This window comes from Astyanax mexicanus, chromosome 22 (assembly GCF_023375975.1).
Source record: "Astyanax mexicanus isolate ESR-SI-001 chromosome 22, AstMex3_surface, whole genome shotgun sequence".
Taxonomy (NCBI): domain Eukaryota; kingdom Metazoa; phylum Chordata; class Actinopteri; order Characiformes; family Acestrorhamphidae; genus Astyanax; species Astyanax mexicanus.
Genome location: NC_064429.1, coordinates 22,615,572 through 22,631,168, shown reverse-complemented (window position 1 = coordinate 22,631,168; position 15,597 = coordinate 22,615,572). Strand labels below are relative to the sequence as shown.

General features: G+C 38.3%; 1 protein-coding gene across 4 annotated transcripts in view; it reads right to left on the bottom strand.

Annotated features, from left to right (window-relative positions):
* The window catches only part of adgrv1 (adhesion G protein-coupled receptor V1), a 252,872-nt gene that overhangs the window by 136,209 nt on the left and 101,066 nt on the right, over nucleotides 1-15,597 (bottom strand). For 2 of the 4 annotated variants that reach the window (XM_049470643.1, XM_049470645.1), the window contains 16 exons: nucleotides 15,573-15,593; nucleotides 14,007-14,085; nucleotides 13,766-13,904; nucleotides 13,402-13,543; nucleotides 12,563-12,828; nucleotides 11,905-12,080; nucleotides 11,659-11,786; nucleotides 10,404-10,576; nucleotides 9,480-9,626; nucleotides 9,240-9,320; nucleotides 8,168-8,432; nucleotides 4,814-4,936; nucleotides 4,329-4,551; nucleotides 3,497-3,701; nucleotides 1,248-1,394; nucleotides 165-420 (listed from right to left, as the gene is read on the bottom strand). In XM_049470643.1, the coding sequence (XP_049326600.1) occupies nucleotides 165-420; nucleotides 1,248-1,394; nucleotides 3,497-3,701; nucleotides 4,329-4,551; nucleotides 4,814-4,936; nucleotides 8,168-8,432; nucleotides 9,240-9,320; nucleotides 9,480-9,626; nucleotides 10,404-10,576; nucleotides 11,659-11,786; nucleotides 11,905-12,080; nucleotides 12,563-12,828; nucleotides 13,402-13,543; nucleotides 13,766-13,904; nucleotides 14,007-14,085; nucleotides 15,573-15,593 (2,571 nt within the window). The remainder of the gene's footprint in view (nucleotides 1-164; nucleotides 421-1,247; nucleotides 1,395-3,496; nucleotides 3,702-4,328; nucleotides 4,552-4,813; nucleotides 4,937-8,167; nucleotides 8,433-9,239; nucleotides 9,321-9,479; nucleotides 9,627-10,403; nucleotides 10,577-11,658; nucleotides 11,787-11,904; nucleotides 12,081-12,562; nucleotides 12,829-13,401; nucleotides 13,544-13,765; nucleotides 13,905-14,006; nucleotides 14,086-15,572; nucleotides 15,594-15,597) is intronic. The other 2 variants (XM_049470644.1, XM_022667571.2) reach the window with 1 other exon arrangement.

Here is a 15,597-nt window from a genome sequence, read left to right as displayed (position 1 = left end):
TATTTTTTTGCAATCAGTTCCTACAAATTGCAGAAAAATGAGGGCCCTGGCTTTCAGTGGTAGACCTCAGTAATGTAGGCTGATTATATTCATTCAGTCATGCAGACGCCTCGCATTGTACTGGTTTGGCTAAAACACTCAGACTCTGCGAATAGATGAATTACTTGGAGGTTCGGCCGTGATGAAGTACTGTGAGTCCAGGTGCCATCCAATCACGCCATACGGAGAGCCATTTGCTTTAATGGTGAGCTCGGCTCTGGCTCGCTGCGGGTCAATCACGGCTCTCCTGGAAAGGTCGATGACCCCGACTGTGGTGACATCTGTTAAGACGATGGTCACTTTCTCTGCCGTTTCTGGAACACTGTCCGCTAACACGTTCAGCGAGATGGTGGCTACGGCCTGACCCTCAGAGAAAGTCACCTTAGAAAGAAACATAGAATATATAAAATATTATTATACTTTAATTCACAAGATTGTAAAAAAAATAGTCAAAACCAGCAGGAATTACAACTAATGTCAGATTAAAATGCAATTTAGAAGGAAGATAACGTTTGCCAGGAACTAGAGTACTAGAGCACATATTGAGTGTACGAACTCCATACGTGCTCCTTAGACACAATGATGGTGATGTTCATTAAGTATTAAATTACAGTAAATTACACATACAACTCTGGGAAAAAAATAAGAGACCACTTAAAAATAATGAGTTTCTTTGATTTTGCCAAATTCAAAACCTCTGGAATATAATCAAGAGGAAGATGGATGATCACAAGCCATCAAACCAAACTGAACTTTTGCACCAGGAGTGGCATAAATTATCCAAAAGCAGCGTGTAAGACTGGTGGTATAACCAGGGTTATTCTGCTAAATATTGCTTTCTGAATCATGTCACACCAATTACATTTTCACCTTATAGTATGATAAATAAACATGACCTTGACAAAATATTGCCCAGAGACTTTTCTTTTCACCAGCAGGTACCACACCCATACACACACAGTACAGTTTTGCTGCTGCTGTAGTCTTTTATACTGTTTAATTAAGGACATCTGTAACTTCTGTTCAAACACAATTCTAAAACACTATATTGTCCATTAAAAACAGCTACAGTGACAGGACTACCAGGAACAATTAAGACTGATATGGAGCTTGGGAGCAACTCTTTTTTTGACAATGCCTGTTACTTCTACGTTATACGGTATACAGACTATCATATGTGTTGTAGCTATAGCTTCTTCAGTTCTCACCACTCCTGATGTAGGGAAAATGTCCTCCAGACTTCCGTTGGCTGCCCAGCGGACGGTCAGTTTGCCAAATGTTCCCCTTCTCCTCTCCACACTCAGAGTGACCGGCGTGTCCCTCTCCAGCTCATCCACCTCTCGAAACAGAGAGTTCTGGACACAAACACGTTCAGGTTAAGCAGAGTTTAAACACACTGAGACTGTAGATATGTGGCATGTGCCAGAGTTTTAAGTGATTTTTTTTTGAAGAAATCGAATGATTTGTTCCCAAACATCGTCAGTGCTCCTTAGGTATAAATTCTTTTAGTCACTTTGTAAGGAGCAGTAAAGCCACTTTGCTGAAGTACAGCAATATACAAAGTTTCTCCAGCACCCAGGCTGGAGCAGTATTAGCATTAGCCGCTAACCACAGCTCTAGCTCCTTCGCCATTCAGAGGAGAATATACCAGACTGAAGCCTGCACGTTTACTGTGTTAAAACAAGCTATGTGGGATGAACAGCTAGCTATTATTGCCGTGGCTTAGTGGAACACTCAGGGTTTTTCAGTGTAGTGCTGCTACACTGCTGCTAAAATCTAAGCTTACTGTAAATAAACAGTTTTCTAGACAAAAATCTGTTTAAATTACTGTGAAGCACCTTTGTTCCTTACTATTGTCACTTAAAATGCACCTTATAATCTGGTGTAAAAATAGACATTCATTGATGGTGTGCCTTATAATATGGCGCACCTTATAGTCTGTAAAATACGATATGCGGTGTTCCACAGCACTCAAATCTGTGTTGTGTTTGAAAGCTAGTTAGCTCAGCTCTAAATACAGTCTATCTTTAATGAATTCTAATGATAAATGGTAGCCTGTTGGAAGTTGGGTTGGAGCATAGAAAGCTTTTTTAGACGATTTCACTTTAAATACAAAATACAACCATAAACCATTTAATACAATAGGTGGATAGATCACTGAAATTCTGAAGTGTCATTACAATGGTAGACAACAACAAAGCCCACATTATGATCTCTGGGTCTTAGCAACGTTTCTGAATTACAGAAATGAATGGAGGGTTTTAATAACAGCTGATATCATGCTCTGTGGCGAACAAAAAAAAATGTTCCAAACCGCATACATCTCTTAAACAATACTTGATCTTCTGAATAACAAGCCTGTTGTTAACAAGTCAAAATACAAGCTCTGCTTTTCATTGAAGCCTGGAAATCCCCATGAAATCCAGTAAGCATTGTCAAATGGGGTTAGTTAAATTTGTTGGCAGTAGTAGAATACACACTGGAAACCAGGGACCTCCCGAAGATCTTTTTATAGCAGTGTACAAACGCAATATGTGCTCCTCAGACACAATGATGGTGATGTTTATTAAGTATAGATTTATATTAAAACTTGTTCAAACAGAAAACCTAACACACATATTTACATATTTACATTCTTAAAAAGCCTTATATACCTATATATATTTCGAATTATAAGGCGCACTATAAATGAACGTCTATTTTCTGGTCTATTTTCAAACATAAGGCGCACCTGATTATAAGGCACATTAAGCAACACTAGTAAGTAGGGGTGGACGATATGGCCCTAAAATAATATAACAATATTTTATGGTATTTTTGTGATAACTATATGTTTGGTGATTTGACAAAATACTGATTAACATCCTGAGAACAGTTTATTTGGGTGAGTAAATTGCTTCCTTTTATTTACAGTAAGGAGTAAGCTTAGCTGTGGTTATCAAGCGCTTAGCCAGCCAGCACCGGTTAGCCCCACTAGCCAGCCCCGGTTAGCCCCACTAGCCAGCCCCAGTTATCCCCACTAGCCAGCCCCAGTTATCCCCACTATCCAGCCCCCGTTAGCCCCACTAGCCAGCCCCGGTTAGCCCCACTAGCCAGTCCCAGTTATCCCCACTAGCCAGCCCCAGTTATCCCCACTAGCCAGTCCCGGTTAGCCCCACTAGCCAGCCCCGGTTAGCCCCACTAGCCAGCCCCAGTTATCCCCACTAGCCAGCCCCAGTTATCCCCACTATCCAGCCCCCGTTAGCCCCACTAGCCAGCCCCGGTTAGCCCCACTAGCCAGTCCCAGTTATCCCCACTAGCCAGCCCCCGGTTAGCCCCACTAGCCAGCCCCGGTTAGCAGCACTAGCCAGCCCCGGTTAGCAGCACTAGCCAGCCCCGGTTAGAAGCACTAACTGGGTTGCCAAATATTCAGTGTGTCCTAAATACTAGAATAGTATCTGATTTTAGAATGTAATACCTGTGTAAAACCAATAATGCCGTAAGCATCATCGTTAGCCGGGATGACAAAAGTCACTTGACCACGAAAGCCGATCTCTGCCCCTCCTTTGGGATTCTTCAGGCTCAGTCGGAAGCTCTGTTCCTCCTCTGGAACATCGTCATCGATTATGTTCACAGCTATCTCTAACTCACTGACTCCTGGCTGGAAGAACAGCTCACCAGAACTAAAAAAAGAAAGACAGAAAAAATATATGTAAACAATATTACTTGTAAAAAAAGTAACACTTGAACCAAGTTAATGCTTAATACATTGAGTCTTAATAATACATAGTAAAGTATGTTAGCATCATGCTAACATACTTTAATATACCACTTCAGTTTATGAATCAGTTTCTCTGATTTTGCTATTTATAGGTAGATGTTTGAGTAAAATGAACATTTTTGTTTTTTTCTATAAACTACAGACAAAAAATCTCCCAAATTCCAATTAAAAATATTGTCGTTTAGAGCATTTATTTGCAGAAAATGAGAAATTACTGAAATTACAAAAAAGATGCAGAATAATGCAAAATAATGTAAAGAAAACAAGTTCATATTTGTCAAAAATCTTGGCATGTTTTACTTCACCAGTCTTACACACTGCTTTTGGATAACTTTATTCCGCTCCTGGTGCAGAAATTCAAGCAGTTCAGCTTGATTTGATGGCTTGTGATCATCCACCTTTCTCTTAAATACTTTTAATTTGGTAAAACCAAAGAAACTCATCATTTTTAAGTGGTCTCTTATTTTTTTCCAGAGCTGTATTTACATACAACACAGGGACATCTTAATTCTGCTCAGCTGTACTGTACCGAGGGATGAAGTCGGACTGGTTGGACACTGATATCAGCTCATATGCGATGGAGTCTGAGCTTCCTCTGGCTATGATCAGACTCTTTGTGGTGTTTAGTGAGGGAACAGGCAGGTAGAGGAACTGTTGAGCTGGAGAAGAGCTGAGGACTTTAGTGAACTGGCTCAGTTCAGATTTCCATGAATACAGAGCCGATTCATTCGTTCCAGCAAGCAGGAGGTGCGCTGAAACACAGAGACAATGTTAACATGCTACTTAAGTATGTTTAACCCCTCAAAAAAATATTTTATTAAGTAAAATAACATTTCAAAGTGTCAAATCAATAAGTCAGCTAAACTGATGGCTGAACATACAATAAAAAATTGCATTTTATTATTTAAAAACCAAAATATATTGGATACATGTACAAATGAACATAAAGACGGATAGACAGATTATGTGAATCTATACTATGATTAGAGTAGGTAATTAAGTGTGTTAACGTACGTATGCCAGATGTAGGAGTGAAGGCATGGACTGAGGACAGGCTGGGGAATGGGATGGACTGGGTTTTTTGGAAGAAGGCTTGTTGGGAACCCCATAAGAACACCTCACACACTGGATTTGGGCCTTTGGATAACAATGTAAAAAAAAGACAGGAAATTAAAAACAGTTATACTGCAAACCCAACACACACATTTGGTCCTTCAGTATATTCAGGTAGTAAGTAATGTAATAATGTGTGCCTTATGTATTATATACTGTACAAACACCTCTATACACAAACACTGCAATAATGTGCCCCATGTGTCTTACACAGTACCAGTCAAAACCTTGGACATACATTAAATGTATTATTATTTTATTATTTTAAAATGTTCTGCATTGTAGATTAATCAACTATTAAGAAAAACATGTTATTATTTAGTGAACAAAAAAGTGTAAAACAAACCAGAATATGTTTTAGATTTTGAATAAAGACAGCTTCATACATCTTGGCTGGATTTTTTTTAATCAGGTAGAGTCCCCAGGAATTCAGGCTTTCTGTTAACAGCTGTGCTGAACTTGTCAAGAGTTAATTTCTTGTATTTCATGGTGTATTTCAGTTGTGAAGAGGTAAAGTTGGTGAATACAGTGATTAGCTCTATTTGAGTAAAGTTCTAATCCATATTACGGCAAGAACTATTCAACTAAGTAAAAATAAATAAATTAAGAATTAAAATGGATAAAAAATGGTCAGTCAATACGAAACATTTCAATGAGTGCAGTCACAAAGGCCATCAAAAATGTTATGATGAAACTGGCACTCATCAGGACCATCGTTGTTACATGCCTCAGAAACCACAAGTTAACATCACCCCAGATAAAAGCCACATAGCCACACCTACTTCACAGAGTATTTTAAGGTTTGTTTAACACTTTTAAGTTACTACATGATTCCTTATGTGTTTCTTCATAGTCTGGATGACTTTAGTATTCATTTACAAATGTAAGAAATACAATACAAAAAATAAAACATTGGATAAAACTAGTTCTGTACACTGTATAAACACAAGTACCTATATAAAACAATAATTATATAATTCTTACTATATATACCCTAACCTTAGCCAAAAGGAAATGGATACATAAAGCATGTAGTTTGGTGGAAGAAAAAAAAATGTCACGCTGGTCCTGGTTCACAACAATTCTTGTCTTGGAAATGTACAAAAACGTATACACACACACAAACACACACACACACACACACACACACACCCCTATTCCTTGAGTGACGGTGTGGTTCAGACCAGTGCTGCGCTGACACTCGTACCAGTATAAAACCCAGGATAAAATTATAAACCTCAAGCCTGGCACTGCTCACAGAAACAGGCCTGGCAGGAAAGTGGCTGTTTGCTATGTTAGCAGTAACAGGACGCATGTTTTAGGTTTGGTGCCGGACTACAGTTCAGTGTAGCCTAAATATGCAGCGGAGTCTTCATGTCTGCTGTTGTCGGAGACCGCAGTGCGTGCTGTGAGTACGGCCTGTTTGTGTACCATCGTTTGTTCACCATCAGTCAAGTAAGCAGATAACAGACATACAAAGTTCAGCCAGTCAACAAAATAAAGCTTACCTACTCATTTCAGCTCAGTGCTCAATCTGCCATTAAATTACAGAGAATCTACTAACCTCAACCCTTTAAAAGCAGAGGCAATACAGCTGTTACACTGCTGAAAAATACTACTGCTAAAGGTTCCCTGATAGCACTTTTCCACCTAAAGAAATCTGGCTCCTTAACCAGTTCCGTTCGGCATGATATTTTCCACCAGTTTTTGCGGAACCATCATCATACATCATACATCAGGGGTCGGTTATGAGGCCCGTAAGGTTGTTTGAACTATAATAAACGAAAATAGTGAACAAAAACTAAAAATAAAATGCTTCTCTGGTGAGCTTTTGTTTAAGTTCCTCCCCTGTTTATCTATCTTGCTCGGCGTGACTTTAGATTCTGCCCGTTCTCATTTTTCCGTCCGTTCTTGGGCTCTCTATCTAGTTATAAGGGCGTTTTTTTTCCTAGTCATGTCCCAATTCACTAGTCAGGGCAGTGGTAGTAGTGTATTGGACTGCGACCCTGATGACACGGGTTCAATCCCGCACCAGTAGCACTCCTTCTCATTACACTTCCTTTTCCAAAACAGAATTTTTTTGTGGCCCACCACGTAATGGCTTGGAAAATTTCTGGCCCGCAGCCAAACTTAATTGCCGACCCCTGTCATACGTCATCAACAGAGTGTACTGCATAGAGGAGGTGCTCATGTACAAACAGACACGCCCGCAGATTTTGGCATGGTTTGTGCTGAAGAACCTAGTATTCTCTGGTTCCTGCTGTGAACGAACGTTCTTGGTTCTGGAACCTATTTTGTTGGTGGAAACAAGGGGAACCAGTTTAAAATTAGGTTCAGAACAATGCTGGTTCCACATCAGTGGAAAAAGCAATATGTGGGATGCTATAGAAAAATCACTTTTGGATCCCTAAGGAATCTTGTTTGATATCTGTCACATAATGTAGAGGCTCTATACCAAATTATGAATAAATATTGTTGACACAGCTTTTCATGAATTTATGCTATACTTAGGCCTGTCACAATAATTACATGATCAACGTATCGTTCGATAAATAGACATGACCTCAAACATTTTAATAATCGTGATATAGTCTATTGTGTTTGCACTTAGAAAATGTACATTGTGATAGCTCCCCCAGGGATAGGGGCATGACCACCGTGACTCAGTAGTGCAGAAGCACAGAGAGACACAAACACAGGAAGTGAACAAACCAATCAACACCCCCAACAAACTTAGTAACATAGTAACAAACATAGTAATGACGCAGTGCGTTTCTAGTTGCTTAATTTTAGTATCTCTTAGGTTCATGTTGGCATGATTTTTATGCCGGTCCAATGCGGGCCAGCTGGGACAGACAGGGACTGCATGTGTAGGGGCGGACCCACGTTTCCCTGCCTCCGCACTTCGCAAGGTATAGCTGGAAACTTTTCGGGTTCCAAAATTAGGTGTGTGATCAGGCATGAAAAGTGTATTGTCTTTCAAACGATGTAATTCTTTTATTATGATATCATGTTATTATTATACTAGTGCCGTTTAATGGTCTTAAAATACCAGCAATATCGTTTATCGCAATCATTTCTGGGACAACAAATTGTTTGCAAAAAATTGTTGCTGTGTCAGGCCTAGCTATACTACATGGCCAAATATACACCAATCGGTTTTTGAGTTCTTGTTCCTGGAAGAATAATAAGAAGTGGTGTAACGAGTTAAACATGGTAAAATGTATTAATAATATTACACTAGGTAAGATGTACCTTCAGTAACTATCAGCAGCAGCGTATCTCCTCCCGTGTGAATGGACTCCACCTGTTTGACTCTGTTGTTGACTGGCAGTGGCTGAGGGTTCTGAAAGCTCCCGCTGATCCACTGGTAGATCAGGCAGGTGGATGAAGCGGAGTTCCTGCAGACTGTAAGGTACTGGCCGGTTCCGCTGGCCCGTATGAACGGAGAGAGAGCGGTGATGTTCTGCAGCTCCAGAGTGTGATGAAGAGATAGAGAGCTTCCTGTCCAAATAAACACCTGCAGACACAGAGAGAGAGAGACAGAGAGAGAGAGGAACAGCAATTAGATGCTAAAATAGCAGAAGAAAGCATACAAAGAGCAAAACACAATCTGGCAAACCTGATGGCTCACTGTCCTCTACGTTTATTCAGCTGTCTGTTGCATAGTAGCGAGACTCACAATGCATTTTGGGACACATTCAGATCGTGTATTAAGCGGCGATGTTTTTAGTGCCCTCAAAATCACATAAAATTCCAACTTACAATTGTGACACTCTTACAATTGGTGAAAACGTAGCCACACAAACGTAACCTGTACAATTCCAATAGGTAGTTCCACAAATGTAACATGTTGTGGTATTTAAATATGTAATTACACAATTATAACATGTTGTAGGCTTCCATAACATGTGTAGGCGGCGGAGCATCAATTGTTAAATTACCAGACTGAGAAACAGCTTAATTCCAGAAGCTCCAAATGGTCAATCACACTGCACACTGACATTTTAAAGGACAATTAGATATTTTAACCACACTGATACTGCTATTTTTTCTACCTTTCTTAATACTTTTTATGCATATTTATCTATTTAATTATTTTCTGGGAACAGAAGATCTTGGTTCTATTTTCAGAAAATATTTGCTCTTTTGAGTGGAACTGGACCTTGAGAACACAATTGTGCTCCACCACATGTATCTCAAGTGATATGAATAAACTTGTATCACCCTGCCCAAATGGAAAAGTTAAACAAATAAAGACTGACATGTATATTTATGTAGAAAATGTTAACATCAGATTACATATAGGGGATCAAAGCCTTCTAACCTGGTTTGAAGCTATGAAATATTGCTGAGAGTTGACCTTGAAAGGTCTAACATCACGACTTCCCACAGTCACAGTCTGCTCCTGCAAAAAAATAAAAAATAAACAGTGAAAAGATGTCATACTATATCTATACATCAATACACAAAGTGCAACATTTCAAACACCAGTACTGTTGTTGTTGGTGTGTAGAAGAGAGTAGGAGAAGACAGATATACAGTACGGTGACACTGATGAACTCACTAGAGTAAGATTGAGGTCAGGCTGGAGGCGGAACAGGCTGAGATTGGCAGTGGGCGACTCTGTGGTGTCTCCGTGGGACACGGCCACATAGGCGGTGCCGTTTACAGTAAAACCCATGCAGGAGGAGGCCCTCTGCACGCTCACAGTCTAGAACAGAGGAACATAGGAGAACAGTGTACAAACATCTCTTACATGTCTTTAAAACGTTTACTACACTTTTTTTTGTACATTTTTATTAATTACAGATTAAATAATAAGGAGAAAATAAAACATGTAGGCGAACCCGAAGCTGAACTTTGTTTTCAAAATAAGTTGTAGTATTGAAACCATTACAGGTGCGAGGGCAAATGAGTTCAAAAACTGTGCCTACAATTTTACCAGAATTTTGTGGTTAAAAAAAATACCCTTTACTGCTTTATCCCTTAAATACATAAGCATCTCTGCTTTTATTTCTTTGTCAACCATTAAAATAAAAGTGAAATTGTAAATTTTGTAAAGTTAAAATATCAAATTGTACAAATGCAAAACTGCAAGACTGTACTAATAAAAATGTATAAACCTGATGTCAAAATCAACAAATTTATAAGGTTTATAAGGTTATCCCAATGCTTTAAAGTTTTATTTTGTTTCTAAACTGAAAGCTGGAGCATTTAAAAAAAAAATAATAATAAACAATTTCTTCAATTATAAGTTTGAAATATTCCTTCAAGAGTAAAATCTCATATTTAAACATTAAAAAAATAATCACAATTACACTAGGAACAGTGTAAACCAGCCATTGGGGCTCCACTTTTGTGCATTTCTGGTTCCGGATCACAAATAGGACAAGAGGGGAGCAGATGATCAGCTGTGGCGACCCCTAAAGGGAGAAGCCAGAAGACAAAGAAGGAGAAGAAGACACTAGAAACAGTGTAAATCTCTTACCTCAACCGGTACGAACACTCCCTGCCACATGTAGAGAGTGAGCTGGTCCTGCGTGTTGTTTATGCTCCCGATCCTGAAGAGCAGAGCAGAGTCTCCACTGGACTCAGAACACCAGTGTACCGGCAGCGTGTCTCTGAAGCGCTGATACTCAGCCAGATAAGGAAAATCCCCCTCTATCAAACAAATGCAATATCAAAATATATTAATATCAAAACATAACATTATTTTTGGGATTTTTTAAATCTAAATTTGTTCAGTGTAGAATCTTTTTTAAATGTTATAATATCTTATATTTAATGTTTGCTTGGTTGTTTCTAGTGTTGGTGTTTGAAACTAGTGTTTTTATTCAATCAAAGGAAAATTAAAGGAAATTTAAGACTGATTGGTGGATTGCTTGATTGATTGAAAGTGCCATTCAAAGTAAAACATGACATATTTTACTCTTGTGTTAAATCTAATGAAGTCTTCTTTTGCAAAAAAAAAAAAACTTTACAGTTTACATTCTTTTATTTTCTAATTGTCTCCCTAATTTGGAAGGCCAGTTACCCAACGCATTCACTAGGACCCCGCTCTATCATTAGCAAAATGCTAAAACATCTAGGAGAGTAAAGACTCACACATGCCTCCTCTGATAGACTCATAATATAAAAAATATCATACTAGGAGTGATACAGTGAGTGTGCTTTATTTATCCACCAAGAGAGAGAGAGAGCATGGACAATTGTGCTCTCTCAGACTCCGGCTGCTGATGCCAAGCAGCATGACCTGAGGTTTGAATTAAACGGCTGGACCACTCTGGTTGATGGTCCACTGTGTTTTATCAAGTCCAGAGTCAGTGCAGCTTCTACTAGGAGGTTTTACAGCACTTCATGCTTCCCTCTGCTGACAACTTTTATTTTCCAGCAGGACACACTGCCAGAAGTACCAATTGGTCTTATATAATATTCAAATTGTTTGAGACACTGATTTTTTAGGTTTTTTTTATTGGCTGTAAGCCATAAACATCAACAATAAAATAAATAAATGCTTAAAATAGATCACTCGGTGTGTAATACATCTATATAATATATGAGTTAATGAAATAAAGTAACTTTTTAATGATGGACCTGTATCATAGTATCAGTATTTTCACCACTACAGCAAAACTAACAGCATTAGTAACTCTAAACAGCTAAAGGCTGAGCTGTACTGCACAGTAAACTTCATAATAAAACACTGCAGTATCTGCAGCTGCTGTAAATGTGATATATCTTACTCAAGCCGAATGCTGTGTCTGACTGCGTCTCAAACTCCACACTGACGGCAGAATCCAGTCCATTACTGCGAGACACCGTCAGATACACGCTTCCTACAGTCTCCTCTACTGTCAGAGAACTCAGAGTTCTGAACACACACACACAGATAAATCAGAATAAATAAAACTTAAATACAGAAGAAAACTTAAATACAGTCAAAAGTAAATCGTCAGTAAAGTTATTGATGTGTGAGTGAGTGTGTGTACCTGTTGCTGGAGGGAGATATTCGGAACAGTCCCAGTGGAGCCTGGTTCTGGAGCACAGTGATAAACGTCTGCGTCGGCTCCCCCAGACGTGCTCCTCCGGTGGGGTTGAAGAGAGTCACTGTGAAAGTCTCGTTCATTTCTGGTTCTGCATCCAAAACCGCCCAGATCTCCAGAGTCTGCAACCCAGTAGAGACAAAAATTCAAATATTAAATATTAATAAACATTACTGCTTTACTACTGTATATACTTAGATCAAAATAAGAGACCACTTCAGTTTCTGAATCAGTTTCTCTGATTTTGCTATTTATAGGTATATTTTTGAGTAAAATGAACATTGTTGTTTTATTCTATAAACTACAGACAACATGTCTCTCAAATTCCATAGAATACAAGTTCTCCCTCAGTTTTTGGCATGTTCTCCTCCACCAGTCTTACACACTGCTTTTGGATAACTTTACGCCACTCCTTGTGCATAAATTCAAGCAGTTCAGCTTGGTTTGATGGCTGGTGATCATCCATCTTCCTCTTGATTACATTCCAGAGTTTTTTTTTTATTTGGTAAAACCAAAGAAACTCATAATTTTTAAGTGAGCTGTAGCTTTATAAAAGAGAAATGAGTATAAAGAAACGTACAGTTGATAAAGAACCTTTCTTTACCTTATATCTGACTCCATCCTCCAGAACCACAAAGCCCTCAGATGGTGTGAGGTCTTCGGTGTTGAGAGTGCCGTTGACGTCGGTGATGGAGAACTGCACAGAGACAGTGCCGAATGTGCCCTGCGGGGGATTCCGCACGATGTAGAGAGTGGCCACACTCTGGTCCAGGCCAATCATTGAGGAAGGCTCTCTCAGTAGGAAGTGCTCGCTTTTGTTGTAGGAAATGATGCCGTGGCCGTCGTCGTTGGCCAGGATAGTCACCGTCGCTGTGAAACATGAGCACAAGGTGTAATTGTAATTACAAAGTAAAGTTTTTGGTGAGAGTATTATTCGTACTACTAAAGAACATGCTTTTCACATGCATTTCTGGACAAGCTGAGAGAGTTCTAAAGACATCTAAAGTGATTTAAATGTGTGGACAGTAGCGGTAGAGTAGTATTACATATGCGGTCAACACTTCCCCCTGTCTGGTACACTATTAATAGGGCCCTATGATTTCTGCATGCGGATTTCATTTTCAAGCAGGACTTGGCACACTGCCCACACTGGAAAAAATACCAATTAGTCATATTTAATATTATAATTTTCTGTGACACTGGCTTTTGGGTTCTCATTGGCTGTAAGCCATAATCATTAACAATAAAAAAAAAAGAAAAAGAAAAAAAAAAAGAAATAAACACTTAAAATAGATCACGCTGTGTGTAATACACCTATATAATATGAGTTTCACATTTTAAACTAAATCACTGAAATAAAGTAACTTTTCAGTGATATTTCAGTTTTTTGAGATGCACCAGTATTATTTATCCAAATTCTACATGTTTTTTTGCGTTACTAACCAGTAGTGTTCTCTCCAAGCTCGAGCCCTGGTGAGGGGTTCGTTAGAATGAGTTGAAACTTCTCATCTCCTTCTGGAATGGGGTCGTCCAGGATTAGCACCTCTACAAATTTATGCCGCTCTCCATTCATAAAGGTGAGCGTCTGAAAGAGAACCATGGTGAGAATAATTTAATTGTAAAAAAAAATTAAATGCATCATACACCACCACTACATCTTCAAAAGTCATTTTTTACTATAATTATGAGCACATATAATAGTGTGGCTGCTTATTTTTGTCCAATAGCTTTTTTCCACATACCATACATTTAAAAGTAAAATATTAAATTATTAAACTTTTTTTTTTTTTTAATATGTAAAACTCACAGATGCTGTAGCGTTAAAGTCCAGGCCCAACTGAGCCTCTAGATTTTGTGCATAGAAGAACACAGACACGTTTCCATACGTCCCAGCATGCCGATACGCCACCAGTGTCAGCACTCCAATAGTCTCATTCACTTCATAACTGCAGAGAAATAAAAAAAAAAAGTCATTATAATTGGTAAATTCTGTGGCAAATACTGTATGATCACAATAGTGAATTGAAGTAAAAGAGGTGAGCTCTTACTCTACGGTTTGCCAGCTGATGATGCCGCGGACCCCGTCGTTAGCATTGATCCTGACTTCTGCTACCATTCCCTGAGTATCTGTTTAGTTATAAATATATATATATATATATATAATCCATATCAACAATATCAACTCTATACAGTAATTCCATACATTCTCATACAGTAAATACAGTTTTACACTGAATGCAGTCACAAAGTTATTAGTTATAAGCAATTTAGCTTTGCACTGAAGCTACCGTGCCATTAAACAAGATTTTTCCCCTTACAGATTTCTTTTGTTTTTGCTTTTTTGCCAAAGAGTAAAAAAGAAAAAGCAGTTTTTAAATTATGATTTCATTTATAAAGGAGAAAAAGCTTTCCAAACAAACCTGGCCCTACGTGAAAAAGTAATCGTCTGGCCAACAGTTTGTGAGCTTAAGCTCAAGCATACGTGGGTTCTGCAGCAGGACAATGACCCAAAGCAAGTCCACTTTGGAATGGTGGCCTAGTTAAAGTCTGACTGAGATGCTGGGTCATGATCTTAACCTATTACATTCTTTGGCAAGAGTACAGGCTACAGGTGTAGGTGATACAAAACCTTTTTTCTGCAGTAAAATAAGTTATTTACACTCTTTTTTTTTTAAATTTTGAGGGCTTTGAAGTCTCTTACAGGACACTTGGAGAAGCTGCCGGTTTTCTCTCTACTTCACTTAATAATTCCAGATCAGTAACAGAAATCAATCCAAATACTGCATGTTTGAAAATAGATGTAAAAACTAGACAAAAATAACAAAACTAAAAGTCTGAAGGACATCAGCTGTTTTATTTGTATTTTTTGGAAAATACTGATTTTAAAACGAAGTTCAGGAAAGAGACAATTTAATGATTTTATTCATTTTATTTTGACAGTTGCAGATTTACTTAACTATTTTTCTATACTTTCTATTACAATTACAATGATCCTTTTCAGTAATGTTCCTCATCAAACATGAAAGCTTTTTATGTAATGCTTGAATAAAAATCCTCAAGATTTAGTGATGTAATGTCAGGCAGACAAAAGACAGAAATCCTGGCCTGTTAAGAGGGTTAATCATGCAGTTGATGCTCAAAAACCCTCTATTGTGGCTGAATTCCTCCACAGAGATGTGAAAGACTTATTTTCAGTTATAGGTAAAGCTTGATTGCAGTTGTTGCCGCCAAGGGTGTCCCAATCATATTAGTTAGTCAGGTTCAGGGGTCAAATACTTTCTCACACAGGACCAGTTTGGTTTGGACAGATTTTTCCACTTAGTAAATGAAATTTTCATTAAAAAATGTTTTTTTATATTTACTCAGGTTATATTTGTCTGACATTAAAGTGTGTTTGTTAAAGCATGGTGTTAAAAAATGTATGGATGATAAAAAAGCAAAACTAAAGAAATCTGTAGGGGGGAAATACTTTTTTCACAGCACTGTACATATAAGATAATATATAAGCAAAAATATAACAGAAGCATACAGGCAGTGCATCTACACTCTGTTTTAAACTGAGACCAAACACAGAAGCAAATACTCTACAGTAGTGGGCTACCATCTACCATTACCTTTTAATGTATAGTACACCTCTAC